Consider the following 16255-nt stretch of genomic DNA (forward strand, 5'->3'; position numbering starts at 1 on the left):
TGTTGGAAGGTGCAAAAATATCTGTTCAACCCAACCCTAAATATGTCTGAATAGTATGATATAATTCATTTTGAAGACTGTGAAGGCCCTAAAATCACAGTAGTTCTCATTCATCATGATGCACCCAGTTTTATTTTCAATCACACAATAACTTTGTGCAGCTATAGATACATTTGTAGTAGAGCCTGAGAGGATTACTGAGACCAACACAGATATTTGATAATAAAAAATCAAGGTAACAATATATCGGACATAATATATATATATATATAAATAAAAATATATATATATATATATATATTTATTTTTTTACATAACGTAATGCACACAAATATTTCAGTGTCAGTACCCTCTGGTGGACAACCTATGTAACGATAACAACATTTATAAATTATTACAGGTGTATCTGCAGCATCTCGCTACTGCAATTTCTTATTACTTATTGGCTGACATGCAATATGTATCAAAATAAATATCTGATCAGCTAATATCAACCAATAATATCAGACCAGTCGATTTATCAGTCACACTTTACTTTAAAGAACAATAAAACCATGAAAAACTGCCAAAATGCCAAAAATAAATGAATAAATAAATGACTCAATAAAAAAATAAATGTCATTAAATGTAGCAAAAATAATATTAAATATGAATGTAGCCATTAATTAATTGATAAAACGTGACATAAATTGATATTTCTGTTTTAATTTGCTTCTTTATTTATTTATCTTTGTATTAATTCGCTTATTTATTTACTCTTTCGTTAAATTTTCCCTTTTATTTATTTATATATTAATATTCATTATTTTTTTTGATTTATGTATTTATTTGTATATTTTTGCATTTATTAAAAGAAGCAAATTTAAACAGAAATATCGATTCATGTAATTTTATCAATTAATTTCCATCATTAAAATCTCAAACAAACATTTGAAACTATTTGCTTGTTCCCACAGAAAACCTTCTTTTTAGTGCTGAAAGGAAGAGGTTACAACTGAGGGTTCTAACTAGAACCTTTACTAAAGGGATCCTCTTTACAACCCACATGTAATGGAATCCTCTTTAACGTTTTTTTTTGCATGTACAGTACAAGGGTTATATCAGGGGCCAATCTTGTTGGTGATACTCAGAACTCCTTATGCGTGACATCTACCTGGAATCCATTACAGATAGATTCAGGTAGATCCTCGTTTACAGTCTCTATAGCAATCTGTTCATATAACGGAGATGCAATGACCTCCAAGAGAGCTATAGTCTATCAGGCCTACCTACTTGAAAACAGCTACAAGAAATTGATCCCAGCAGTGCAACCGCCATCTTTCAACCAAAGATCAATGCTGTCCTTGAAAGCGTGTCATTGTCCCTGAGAGAACACAACAGGTCTGACAGCACGATTCCAAGCTACAGTGTACGACCTCGTCTTGAATACTGCGAGAGGGCTTCACTCCAATCATGTGCTCTGAAATTTTCTGTCTCTGAAAAGTAGGCGTAGAAATAACACAGATGGGATTTACACAAGCTACAAGAGGGGTTGTGGTGGAAAAAGAAACATGCGTTGACTTTTAGTCTGTTTTCAGAAACGTATTTAGCTGTAAAATGACAAAGTTTGAGACCCGTCCACCATGATGAAAACAGTCGAGCCAAACACAAGCAAATTTCTGATTTTACAGCTGAACAGTACAATATGTTTCTAAAAATATTTGAGGTGAGAAATCGGCATTATAGTAACAGAACCTCGATTCATATTTGATCAGCGCTGCCTAGTTGCCGAGCAGCTGCCTGACAGTTTGATCGGAGTTCGCGAGTTTCACGAGCACCGATTGACAGCTGCTTAGAGACTCCTCGGCTCTGATTGGTTGTTTTTTCGTCGGGCGCCGTGAAATCTTAAAAATGCCATTAGGAGCACAGGAGGAGGCCGAGTAACATGATTTTTCTCAGATTACCTGTCTCATCCACTACTCAGGATATAGTGACAGTTTTATAAAAATAGCTTTTTGTCATATTTGCTCCAAGTTACCAGCTGCAGCTTTAACCATCCAAATCTGCTCTTTTAAAACTTAAAAAATTAAACAGAAGAGTAAATAAAAAAGGGAATTAATACAAAGATAGATAGATAAATAAATAAAGAAGCAAAGTAAAACAGAAATATCAATGTATGTAACTACTTAATCACAAAATTTATTTTTAATATTATTTTTGCTAGATTTAATGACATTTAATTTATTCATTGAGTCATTTTTTTGTTTATTTTTAAACGTTATCTTTTCATCAGTAATAGTTATTTTTATCAAATAGCTGAGTGTGAGCTGACGTGTGGCTGAAGTAAATGTTTTGGAATCAAGATCACTATGTTATTTCTATTCTGAGCTTGGTGATGTCAGACAAGTCCCACTACTGATCTTAAAGTGCTATAGTAGCTGGTCTCCAGGGTTACCAATACATTGGTATAAACTGAAGTATCTCAACAAATATCAGATGGATTGCCATCAAAGCATACAGAGTTTAATGGTTCCCAGAGGATGAATTGTCATGAGTTTGATGATCCCCTGACTGTTCCTCTAGCATCATTATGAGTTTGACATTTTTGGTTTTGAATTAATTGTCTTAACAACCATTTGAAGGGTGACCATGACATTTGGTACAGATTCATGTCCCCCTCAGACAGAACAGAAAGCTCTAATAACTTTGGTGATTCTCTGACTTTTTACTGACACCATCATCAGCTCAATTTGTTGTAAAATATACAATCAGCAGAATCCAGAATTATTTCCCTTCCTCCATTCATGTGAATGAGCCCCAGACTGAGGCTGGACCGAGATTGTGTCTAGAAGGGAGCCCACAAATTGTGAAATCTGATCTGAGATCAACTAACTAACCTCAACTATTCGAGGTCAATGCCTAACCATAACAATCTCGTGAGAGTTTCCCCAGTTTGCGGGCTCCCTTCTAGCCACTACCGCGAGCCGCTGGCTCAGCCGTCGCCATGTTGAGAGCCGTGCGGAGATAACAGATATGCTCTGAATTTCCTATTGAGCACCTTTAAGGTTTTTTAACCAAACTTTGTTTGTTTGTACTTTGCTTATGCACTTGTGTTTCTGTGCAAATACGGATTTATATGGTGAAAACATTTAAAACAAGCCTGTAATGCATCAGCCATTCCAGTAATCAATACAAGAGTTACATCTATTATTAATCCTTAATTCTTTACAGGAAAAATAAACTCTGTCTTGTAAATTTGCTTTGGTGTGCCCATCAGAAATCGATCAGGCTCATCCCTGCTTGGCTTCAGAGGCTGGACAGCAGCAGGGAGGGGGGGTGGGGGGGGCTGTTTCAGAAAGACTACTGGTCCCACTGAAGTCCAATAGTAACCCATGTGGAACGATGCAATGAGCTAAATTGACTGAAGGCTCGAGGTGCATTGACCTGAAGCCAGCTGGCGGAGAGGCATGTATGTACTATTATGTGCATGTATGTGTGTGTAGAGAGGGCACGGTATCTGTTCTAAGCACCACAGAGTTCGCTCCAGCTGAGAAACTCAAACCATTAAAACCACAGACAGACTCACAGAGCAGGGTGATCAATATGGCTCCCCACTTCAGTCCTCTCATCTCATCCCTCTGATTTCCTCTCCCCACCTTTCACTCTCTTCCAATTCTCCTGCTCAACTCTGTCATCTGTCCTCTTCTCCTCTCATCCACTCATCTATCTCTCTATCCATCCCTCCATTTTCTTTTCTTTCTGCTCTACTCTGCAGTTCACTGGGTACAAGTAGTAGGTGTATACATACAGTATAGTACAATGACTTAAACACAAACCTGAAAACACATTTTCTCTCCTTTTTTATCTTTGTAAATGTTTGTTTAATTCGCTTCACTGTTTAGTTTTGATATTTCGGTCATTTTCAACTTATACCACTCAAATACACATATATAAGAATTGCGAGATAATAAATTAAATATTTGACAAATCTCCCTTTAAGGTACATTTTGAACAGATACAAAATATTGACAGATTGACAGCCCTAAAATGAATTGAAGCATACTTTAGATGCTTGTGTTCTATAGGCTATGCATTAAGTTTCAGTGTAATGTTCAGGTCTACAGTCTTCTGTATGACTAAATGTAGCAATAATATAATTGTGTAATGGTGTCCTACTGATCACAGCATGAACAGCGAAAGTAATTAGTACTCCGACAGGTTCTGAAAATGGTATCAGCGCACTTCTACTAACCGGTATCACCTCGCAACTCACCCACTAACAAACTAATGGATTTCCCACCTGTTGCTCTAATTGAAGATCCATCCTGAGTTACAGTAGTCACGGACTAAGAAGACTTGCTGCGGTTACACCACACCGCCTCCCAGATAGCACGTTGGTATCTGGGCTTTTACAACAAGCCTATTTTCATTTCACGTGGCTCCGGCCGGCAGATCAGAGAGAGACAGTGAAGGGAGTGGAGACAGAAGAAGAGGGACGGGGGCCGAACACAGTAGGTTGATAGAAAGAGAAAAAAACTAACTAACAACAAACAGAAAGTCAGGAGAGGTAGAAGAGCAGCAGAAGTCTACCTGTTCTCCATTCTGCCTGAGCCAGCCTGGGAGCCTTGACTCAATTGGAAATCCATTTTATCTGATGACTGGCAGGCAATTGGGGCTCCCAGGCGATAGGCTGAGGTTCTGTGGTTGATAGGCCTGACCACTCCACTGCTGAGGGATGGAGGGATGGAGACGGAGGGGAATGTGGAGGAGAACATGTACTGTAAAGATTGTCTCCGCTAACAAAGTTAATTTCAGGCTACCTAGATAATCCGCTTCCTCCACTCCTATCAAAAAAATACAACATCTAACGGATATTTTGATTATCAATTAATCCGTTCCTTCATTTTTCAAATAATCAATAAGTCCAAAACTGCAAAAAAGAAATAAAATACGACGACAAATTACCACGAAATATTGACAAACTAGAATTACTGCCTTGCGGTTGTATGCCTCCGTAAACCAGTCAGTTTGGAGTTTACATCCATGTCTGTTCAAAATGTCATCACTTCATCATTTTATCCTATTAATTTATTATTGATAAAACTAAGGCTGTCAATTGATTAATTTAAAATGATTAATCATGATTACTCGCAAATTAATCACACATTTTATAAAAATGTTTAAAATGTACCTTAAAGGGAGATTTGTCAAGTATTTATACTTATCAGCATTGGAGTGGTCAAATATGCTGCTTTATGTATATATTTATTATTGGAAATCAATTAACAACACAAAACAATGACAGATATTGTCCAGAAACCCTCACAGGTACTGCATTTAGCATAAAAAATATGCTCAAATCATCACATGGCAAACTGCAGCCCAACAGGCAACACCAGCTGTCAGTGTGTCAGTGTGCTGACTTGACTATAGGTCCTTCTCATTTCAGCATTTTTCGCCTCCTCGACTCCTCGCTCCTCGATCCTCTGGCTGTGACCCGGAAATCGATCTCAGTCCTCCATCTTGAAGGACGTCCCAATTCATAAAATGCGCATCGAGGAGCGAGGATCGAGGAGCGAGGAGGCTTGCTGGAGGAGCTATGAGCGAGGATACACCAGTGCATCCTCCAGTGTTTCCTGCACGGAAGTTTATCACCGACCGACACGCCCCCTTACTGGATATCAGTTATTGATTGGACGCTGCGCCGATTAGACTGATCTGATACATCAACATCACTAGAGTTTCATACCAGAGTGAAGACAGATCACAGATTAACAGTTTTATATTTTAGTTGTCTTCTGATTCACCGTCTAGTTATAATCTGTGTTAACTGTAGGTGTGAACAGCAAACGGATCATGTTGATGGTGAAGTGTTCCAGCAGCAGAAGGACCTGCAGTCTCTCTACTTCACACACCGTCACTGAAGGAGTCTGACACTGAGAGGGGTTTATAAAAGCTGACAACAAACAGACTTAAAATAACTTTCTTCATTTATTAGAAAGAGTTTTCTTTTGATGATCTGTTATTTCACTCATTCACTTTTATTAAGTATCCAGTTAAAGTCAGAGAGAGAAGGGGAGTCTGTCTTTTATACCTTTTACATCATTTATCCTCATTTCCATTCAGTCACATGTGAAGCTGATAATTCCTGAGCGTCGGGTTTGATATGAGTTATATCATTTCACTTTCCCCTCAAACATTCAGACTAATACATAACTTCTACTGTCAGAATATAAATTAATACAGACGCTAATAATGAATAAATAATATAAAGATATTGTGCCAGTAGAGATGGTTCCTGGTTCTCTAAGCAGGACACAGTCCACAGTAGAAATACAGACTGCAGCTGTTATTCATGTGCAGGTGTTTGTTAAACAGGTAACAGGCTACAGAGAGGAAACACTGCTGCTCTGATAACTCTGTTTCTTTATTACTATTAGATCAGTTCAGACATAAACAGCTGTTGAAGCCAACTGACAGCTGATCCAGCTGTGATCAGCTGCTGCTGTCTTCAGAGGAAACGACGTCTCATGTCTCTAAAACATATTTACTCGTTTCCTCTCTCCTCGAGTCTTTTCCTCGCCTCCTCCGCTCGCATCTCCCGGGGGCGGGACTAAGACGCGAGTCGAGGAGTCGAGGAGCCGAGGAGTCGAGGAGTCAAGCCGTATAAAAGCACTAATGGGAAAGACCCTATGACTTGCTCCAAACTGCATGTGATTATCATAAAGTGGGCATGTCTGTAAAGTGGAGACTCGTGAGTACCCATAAAACCCATTTTAAATCATATCTTGAGGTCAGAGGTCAAGGGACCCCTTTAAAGTGGCCATGACAGTTTTTCCTCGCCAAAATGTAGCATACTTTTGGAGAGTAATTTACCCTCCTTTGCAACAAGCTAGTATGACATGGTTGGTACCAATGGATTCCTTAGTTTTCCTAGTTTCATGTGATGCCAGTCACGTATCTTCACTCGCTGCTTAAGTTGCGTTAATGCTTAAAGGAATGTGTGGCATTAAAATTAATTTGTGTTAATGTGTTTTTATGGCTTTAACGTTGAACGCCATAATAATAATATATTGTGAAATTGTCATAATTAGTATATGAATTATTGAGCCAAAAACGTGTTTTGTGAGGGCACGATGACCTTGACCTTTGACTACCAAAATATAATCAGTTCATCCTTGATACCAAGTGGATGTTTGTGCAAGATTTGAAGAAATTTCCTCCAGGCGTTCCTGAGATATCACGAGAATGGGACGGACGGACGGACGGACGGACGGACGGACGGGCAACCTGAAAAGATAACGTCTCTGGCCACGGCTGTCGCCGTCGCAGAGGCATAAGAACACCACAAATGACAAGTTCATGAGTCATTGTTCTCGTACAATGCAAATAAGCAGCTGCCTTTGGTACATTTGCTAGACAAAGAATTGTAAATAACTGCAGTACCACTATAAAAAAAAAAAAGAAGCAATTTCAAAGTTTCACATGAAAGTGAACTTGTCAACACAGCTCTGGGAGCAAACAATAACACAATGACATTTATTTATTTACAAAAAGGCCAGAGAAAAAAAAAAAAAAATCGATCTCTTTGGGAGTACAGGGTGTGAATTGTAGGGCAGGACTCAACTCATAAAGGAAAAGAAGGGATGGAGAGACGGACGGATTGAGTGACAACGGGACACAAAAGAGAGGCTGGTATAAAGTGGACCGTTCCGATAATGTTGCGGCTGTTTGGAGGCACTGAAAAAAGCCAGTGAAAAACCCACCTAAAAGCCCCGCTGTTGTCCTCTCTTATCCCAGCTGGTGGTCTTGGTTCTACAAAACCTCTCGCTAAGCGCACCAGAGAGGGGGCGATAAAATGCTTACCAGAATATTGGTGTGAAATGCGCCCTGAAAAAAAACAACAACCGAGTGTGTCAATTGCTTATGCAGCCGTGGTGGCTTTCAACGGAACACAATGCAGGGCTGTGCTGAATTATTATCGGGACCCCCGTCGGAGAACGCAGAAAGAGGGAGCGAGAGCAGGGGGTCTCGTGGCGCGAGCCGACAGGCGTGGTGGCGCTCGGAAAGGTCAGCGAGGTGTACAAAAGCTGGTGAAAATGCCTCCCTCGGGAGGCAATTGTGAGTAACCTCAACTCTACACCCCCTCCCTCCATGTCCGCACACCCCTGACTCCCCCCCTCGTTTGAAAGCTTTGAGGCGTCTGAGGGCCACGAGGCAGATAAAAGAGGAAACAGAGGCTCCAGATTTGGCTTGATGTGCTGTGCGATCGAACACTGCAGTGCAACAAAAGACAGGGAGAAGGGAAATACAGGAGAGAAAGGAAGGACGGGGACAGAAAGACTCGGCGGGCGTTATATGTCTCTCAAAGAAAAAGTAAGAGAAAGTTCCATGTGTAGCACAACGGTGGCTGGAGTGCGGAGAGCGGTGGAGGTATACGCACATTCATCGTCAAAGACAGGCACATGCATGGACAGTGAAAGTTTCATTTCTTTGCAACAAGAACAGAGGGGTTGTGATAATTTCTCATGAATAGTTTGTGATGCACTTTTCTTTTAAAGTCCCTCAGCTTTCCATCTGAGTGAGCTATTTTTCACAAAATGTAAGAGTCTGAAGGGAAAAAGAGAAAAAGAGAAGAGAAGCCTAATTCACTATAAATACCTAAATGTATTGGGTTGTTATTTCACTGCAGTGCTGAATCGCTAGATTAAAAAATATAACCCACAGAGCACACAATACAAGACAGACGAACAACAAAAGAGAAAGAACGAGAGCAGATAATGACGCTCGGCGGTGATTGGTTGTGATCGGCTCTACAATGATCAATGCCGGCTTGAAAGGAGGCAACGCTGATGGTTTATGACAGAGGGAACAGTATGAAAATGAAATCAATAAGTCAACTGCGGAGCAGGGAGAGAGAAATGAAGGAAGCGGCGGAGAAAGAGAAGAGAGGTGGTTTTAGAGGAGAGAAACAGATAGCAGAAGACCGAATAAAACACGAGAGACAAAGAGAGCGGAGTAGACATAGTGAAAGGGAAAAAAAGGAGTTGCAGACAAGACGTAGAAGCTAGATGAAAGGTGTTGGTTTTAAAGGAAGCAGAGACAGAAAAACAAAATTGACGGATGAAGGACGATTCATTAAAGATAGATAAAAAAGACTACAGCGAAAACAAACTGACGAAAAATCAGATAAACCAACTAACAAAAACTTCTCTACAAACCCTGGGAGCTGATGTAAGTGCACTTGAGCATGTGTGTTCTGTATGCATGTTAGGGCTGCACGATATACCGTTCCAGCGTCGACAGGACTTGTGATGTCGACAAATGAACTCAAACATGTCATGCTGCGACTTTTCCGTTGCTCGATGCAAAAGGAAAACTCGCACGGTTGTCATCATCCACGACAAATCCAGTGTTTCCCGTTAATTACCTACAGTCTGGGCACTGTAGACCCGCCACAGTTTCATAATGAACCGTATATATTTGTATACGCTTCGTGTGGGGTCTGTGCTGTCTGCCCGGGGGATTCGACTCGGCGGGTCAGGGACGGCCACTCAGTGTGGCAGGACCCTCTCCCCGGTGCTGGCTGGCTCTCGCTGGGTGCATTTCCTCCATGATGGTGCACCATGGTGTGTCATCCCCATTCATATCTATACAACCAATGTGTTTATGGTTAAATGGTTTACTAGAGCACAAAAGTGTTTATAGTTTATTTAATTGTGCTCTCAAAGTGCACCAGATTGATGCATTTTAACTTTAAAATGTACAATATTTAGGGTGAATACTCCTGTATTTTTTCATAGTGTATCGCAGAAAAAATATTGCATATCAGTTTTTTTTCCCCAATATTGTGCAGCCCTAATGCATGCGTGAATGTATGTATGCTCAGGTCCTGTAACCATACACAGGCAAGGTGGTGTTTGACACATTCTCTCAGCTTCCTCACAGAATAAACTTCCTTCATTATGGGCACTTCGACACGCAGGGGATCATTGGGCCTCATGCAGGAAGTGATATACAAACACATTTTCTCTTATTTTTGTTCTTTTTGCTCTTGCTTAGGTAAGAGAAAATTTTACCAGTGGTCGAGAGCACTCTTACCAAGATACGAAAAAAACATGTTGTTTTCACAGCAAGGAAACACATGTTTTAAATTTGAGGATCATAACAAAATGCATGAATATCATATAATCAAATTTAGATTATGATATGTTTTAGAGGTATTATAATGATTGGATTATTAAATTTTTTTGGGCTGAAGAAATACACCAGTACTGAAAATCACACAATTACTTTGTTAAGTTAACATGTGATCAAATAAAAATCAATAAATCAATCAATCTTTCTTTCTTATCGTATTTCAGCTTCAAGGTAAAACTGCTATGTTTCTTGCCCTCATGTCTGAAAACTGGACTCACAGGTTCATATTAGTTCTTGTGGCCTGCTATGTGTGTGTGTGTGTGTGTGTGTGTGTGTATGTGTGTGTGTTTACATTGACATTAATGACTGTCCTGATCTCTACCCCTCTACCTCTGATGATAAGGTCTGCCATTTTTTAATGAGTCAGAAACCCAGAAATGACTCCAGCATTAAACTTCTCAGTGGACCCGACACACACAAACACACACTCGAGGTCGTTCAGCCAAAATGTAATGTGGCACAAACATAATACAGAGTTCAGTCACAGGTCGAAGTTGTTGTGTTCTGGCTGTGCCAGCTTGTTGTTGTGAACTGTTGTGGTTTTGGATGTGGTTTATTTGTATGTATTTCCGGTGTTTCCTGTTTTATTTTGGTGATTCACTCCTCCTGTGTCTTGTCTGGGTTTACTTCCTTCCTTTGTCTGTTTTCCCGCCTTTTGGTTGATTGTCTGCCCCGCCCTGATTTGTTTCACCTGTGTGTAATCTTGTCTGTTATTTAAGCCTGTGTGTTTCCCCTCTGTCCTTGTTGGTTTGTACTTGTCTTCCCAGTCCCTTGTCCTCCGTGTTCCTAGTGTTCCTAGTGTTCCTCCTGCCCGTGACTCTCGCACCCTCTGGTTTGTAGTTTTGTTTTTGTTCTCAGTTTGGTTTTGGTGTGTTTTCATTTGTACTTTGTTCCCCTCCTCGTTTTGTGATTTCTGGATTTTGTCAGCTGAATTAAAGCTCGCTTTTGTTTAAAGAACTTCCGTTCCTGCTGGTTACTCTGCGTTTGGGTCATATAGAAAACTCACCACACGACAGAACGAACCAACCTTACCATAATGACCCCAGCAGAGAGCTTTTATGCCCATTTGGGCATCCGGATTCGGCCCGAGCATCAGCCTCAGCCCCGGCCTGTTGGCTTCCTGAGCTTCCGGCCCATGCCCCAGCAGTCAGCTAGCTCTAGGCTAGCATCAGCCCCGGATCGGTTCTTGGGAACCCGCCTTGCCCTGGGAGGCCCACGGAGTTTCCAGTCTGCTCCTCGCCATGCTGGCATCCAGGACACTAGCTTCGAGCCAGAGGTCATGCTAGGGGTGGGATCTCACAGAAGGAAGCGTGGGTCCCAGAGGCGGCGTTCTCCTAAATTGCTCAGTGTTCCATCCAAATCCAAGTCTACTCCTGTGTCGGAGGTCCGGCTGACCTCTGCTCCAAGTTTCCTGTCGGAGGTCAGGTCGACCTCTGCTCCAAGCGTCCTGTCGGAGGTCCGGCAGACCTCTGCTCCAAGCGTCTTGTCGGAGGTCCGGTCGACCGCTGCTCCAAGTTTCCTGTCGGAGGTCAGGTCGACCTCTGCTCCACGCGTCCTGTCAGAGGTCCGGTCGACCTCTGCTCCAAGCGTCCTGTCGGAGGTCCGGCAGACCTCTGCTCCAAGCGTCCTGTCGGAGGTCCGGCCGACTCCTGCTCCACGTGTCCTGTCGGCGGTCCGGCCGACTCCTGCTCCACGTGTCCTGTCGGCGGTCCGGCCGACTCCTGCTCCACGTGTCCTGTCGGCGGTCCGGCCGACTCCTGCTCCACGTGTCCTGTCGGCGGTTCGGCCGACTCCTGCTCCACGTGTCCTGTCGGCGGTCCGGTCGACTCCTGTTCCACGTGTCCTGTCGGCGGTCCGGTCGACTCCTGTTCCACGTGTCCTGTCGGCGGTCCGGTCGACTCCTGTTCCACGTGTCCTGTCGGCGGTCCGGTCGACTCCTGTTCCACGTGTCCTGTCGGCGGTCCGGTCGACTCCTGTTCCACGTGTCCTGTCGGCGGTCCGGTCGACTCCTGTTCAACGTGTCCTGTCGGCGGTCCGGTCGACTCCTGTTCCACGTGTCCTGTCGGCGGTCCGGTCGACTCCTGTTCCACGTGTCCTGTCGGCGGTCCGGTCGACTCCTGTTCCACGTGTCCTGTCGGCGGTCCGGTCGACTCCTGTTCCACGTGTCCTGTCGGCGGTCCGGTCGACTCCTGTTCCACGTGTCCTGTCGGCGGTCCGGTCGACTCCTGTTCCACGTGTCCTGTCGGCGGTCCGGTCGACTCCTGTTCCACGTGTCCTGTCGGCGGTCCGGTCGACTCCTGTTCCACGTGTCCTGTCGGCGGTCCGGTCGACTCCTGTTCCACGTGTCCTGTCGGCGGTCCGGTCGACTCCTGTTCCACGTGTCCTGTCGGCGGTCCGGTCGACTCCTGTTCCACGTGTCCTGTCGGCGGTCCGGTCGACTCCTGTTCCACGTGTCCTGTCGGCGGTCCGGTCGACTCCGGTTCCACGTGTCCTGTCGGCGTTCCAGCCGACTCCTGTTCCACGTGTCCTGTCGGTGGTCCGGTCGACTTCTGTTCCATGTGTCCTGTCGGCGGTCCGGTCGACCTCCGCTCCACGTCTTCTGTCGGCGGTCCGGTCGACTCCTGTTCCAAGTATCCTGTCGGTGGTCCGGCCGACTTCTGTTCCAAGTATCCTGTCGGTGGTCCGGCCGACTTCTGTTCCAAGTATCCTGTCGGTGGTCCGGCCGACTTCTGTTCCAAGTGTCCTGTCGGGGGTCCGGCTGACCTCCGCTCCACGTCTCCTGTCGGGGGTCAGGTCGACCTCCGTTCCACGTCTCCTGTCGGGGGTCGGGTCGACCTCCGTTTCGGTTGGGCCGCAACCGCCACCTGCTGCTCCGGTTGGGCCGCAACCGCCACCTGCTGTTCCGGTTGGGTCTCAACCGCCACCTGCTGTTCCGGTTGGGTCGCAACCGCCACCTGCTGTTCCGGTTGGGTCGCAACCGTCACCTGCTGTTCCGGTTGGGTCGCAACCTCCACCTGCTGTTCCGGTTGGGTCGCAACCTCCACCTGCTGTTCCGGTTGGGTCGCAACCTCCACCTGCTGTTCCGGTTGGGTCGCAACCGCCACCTGCTTTACCGGTTGGGCCGCAATCGCCATCTGCTGTTCCGGTTGGGTCGCAACCGCCACCTGCTGTTCCGGTTGGGTCGCACCCGCCACCTGTTGTTCCGGTTGGGCCGCAACCTTCACCTGTTTTTCCGGTTGGGCCGCAACCTCCACTTGCTTTTCCGGTTGGGTCGCAACCTCCACCTGCTGTTCCGGTTGGGCCGCAACCTCCACCTGCTGTTCCGGTTGGGCCGCAACCGTCACCTGCTGTTCCGGTTGGGCCGCAACCTCCACCGTCTGATTCGCCGGTTGGTCCGCAACCGCCACCGGCTGATTCGCCGGTTGGTCCGCAACCGCCACCTGCTGTTCCGTCTGGTTCGCCGGTTGGGTCGCAACCGTCACCTCCTGTTTCGCCTGGGTTTCAGCCCAAAAACCTGGTTCCTGTGACTGCTGGGCCGCGGTTCCGGGACCCCGGGTTCCCCGGCTCTGGCTCTGCCTTGCCCCCGGGCCGTCCGCCCGAGTTTCCCGGCTCTGGCTCTGCCTTGCCCCCGGGTCATCTGCCGGAGTTTCTCGGTTCGGACTCTGCCCTGCCTCCGGGCCGTCCGCCCGAGTTCCCAGACTCTGTCCCGGTTCTGTCCCCGGGCCGTCCGCCTGAGTTTCCCGGATCTGACTCTGCCTTGCCCCCGGGTTGTCTGCCGGAGTTTCTCGGTTCGGACTCTGCCCTGCCCTCGGGCCGTCCGCCCGAGTTCCCAGGCTCTGTCCCGGTTTTGCCCTCGGGCCGTCCGCCTGAGATGGTCGGTGCCCAGGGTTCCTGGAGTCCCTCCTCCGGGCCCCCCTCCGCCCACCCGGTTCTGGTTGTGGAACGTCTGGGATCCGTCCCTTGAGGGGGGGGGGCTATGTTGTGTTCTGGCTGTGCCAGCTTGTTGTTGTGAACTGTTGTGGTTTTGGATGTGGTTTATTTGTATGTATTTCCGGTGTTTCCTGTTTTATTTTGGTGATTCACTCCTCCTGTGTCTTGTCTGGGTTTACTTCCTTCCTTTGTCTGTTTTCCCGCCTTTTGGTTGATTGTCTGCCCCGCCCTGATTTGTTTCACCTGTGTGTAATCTTGTCTGTTATTTAAGCCTGTGTGTTTCCCCTCTGTCCTTGTTGGTTCGTACTTGTCTTCCCAGTCCCTTGTCCTCCGTGTTCCTAGTGTTCCTAGTGTTCCTAGTGTTCCTCCTGCCCGTGACTCTCGCACCCTCTGGTTTGTAGTTTTGTTTTTGTTCTCAGTTTGGTTTTGGTGTGTTTTCATTTGTACTTTGTTCCCCTCCTCGTTTTGTGATTTCTGGATTTTGTCAGCTGAATTAAAGCTCGCTTTTGTTTAAAGAACTTCCGTTCCTGCTGGTTACTCTGCGTTTGGGTCATATAGAAAACTCACCACACGACAGAAGTGACTACCATTTGATATGTTTGTATGAATTAATGGCGGCCAAAGTCATAAATTAAACATACAGCGACAAAGAAAAAATGGACACAGTATAACTGAGGACCTCACAGTATAGACAACTAAACATCCTTGTCAAACATATGCCATACAACACCCCAATCAAATGAAAACAAATGCTCACATTACTGTAACAAACCCAATTAAATACTGAGTACTTTCCACTTTCTGTTTCTTTTTTGCTTTCTCTTGCACTAAACTCTCTCCGTCTACTGGCAGCCTCCATTATGTTTTGTGTCAACACTTCTCCAAATTCAGCTTGTAAGAATCATCCACGCTTGAAATAAATCATCATGGCTCTGACTCGATTGGAAAGAAAAACATTATCAACCCTGAACACCCACACACTACTGCATCATCTGGGCAGACCCTCCATGGCAAACGGCTCCAAACTAAAGCCAGCATGGTTCCATGGTGAAAATAGAGTCACGATGGATAAATCGCCGCACAATCAATCTTAAAGGTCAGGTCCATTATTTTATATATATTTTTTTATCATTCAGTATTGGTGTTCCTTATGTATTCAAATCCAAACATTTTCTTATTAGAGACCCCAACCAGCACAGCCACAAACTGTTCTGCCTGCTGCCGTCTGGCAGACGGTCCCGCAGCATCTGCTCCTGCACCACCAGGCTCAGGGTCCGCCGGATCGCCTCATCCAACAGTCCAGAAGACTGCTAAACTCTTGAGCTCCTGCTCAAAACTTGACATGTTATCATTATACTGTCACTTTAACTTTACACTAGGGCTGTCAAAGTTAACGTGATAATAACGCCTTAACGCAAATTTGTTTACTACTTTCTTTAACGCGATAACGCAACTTGCGGATTTTAGGTTGTAGCGGACTCAGAGTGAAGATACCTGTATCATATGAAACTATAAAACCAAACAAATCCATTGGTACCAATCATGTCATACTAGCTTGTCGCGAAAGAGGTTAAATAACGCTCCAAACGTATGTTAAATTTTGGCGAGGAAAAACGGGCATGGCCATTTTCAAAGAGGTCCCTTGACCTCTGACCTCAAGATATGTGAATGAAAATGGGTTCTATGGGTACCCACGAGTCTCCCCTTTACAGGCATGCCCACTTTATGATAATCACATGCAGTTTGGGGCAAGTCATAGTCAAGTCAGCACACTGACTGTTGCCTGTTGGGCTGCAGTTTGCCATGTTATGATTTGAGCATATTGTTTATGCTGTGTTGTTAATTGATTTCAAATGATAAATATATACATACATTTGCATAATATCCCTGTTGTTAAGACTATTAAATAGTTGACAAATCTCCCTTTTAGGTACATTTTGAACGGATAAAAAATGTGTGATTAATTTGCTATTAATCACAATTAATTATGGACAATTGTGCAATTAATCACGATTAAATATGTTAATCGATTGACAGCCCTGCTTTATACATAAACTTAATGTTTTACAACCTGTTTACATCTCTGTATATAGCCTACATAAATGTATACTCCTCATTATACAAACATTTACTACATTAATCTTAT

General features: G+C 44.7%; 2 protein-coding genes across 3 annotated transcripts in view; one reads left to right on the forward strand and one right to left on the reverse strand.

The window, feature by feature from the left end:
- The window catches only part of LOC141772181 (MICOS complex subunit mic25a-like), a 108524-nt gene that overhangs the window by 1778 nt on the left and 90491 nt on the right, over positions 1 to 16255 (reverse strand). The window lies entirely within an intron of this gene.
- LOC141771951 (uncharacterized) lies at positions 11216 to 15423 on the forward strand. The gene is made up of 3 exons (XM_074642499.1): positions 11216 to 11563; positions 11780 to 12144; positions 15291 to 15423. The coding sequence occupies exons 1-3, from the start codon at positions 11216 to 11218 to the stop codon at positions 15421 to 15423; spliced, it is 846 nt and encodes a 281-aa protein (XP_074498600.1).

This window comes from Sebastes fasciatus, chromosome 8, assembly GCF_043250625.1.
Source record: "Sebastes fasciatus isolate fSebFas1 chromosome 8, fSebFas1.pri, whole genome shotgun sequence".
NCBI classification, from domain to species: Eukaryota; Metazoa; Chordata; class Actinopteri; order Perciformes; family Sebastidae; genus Sebastes; species Sebastes fasciatus.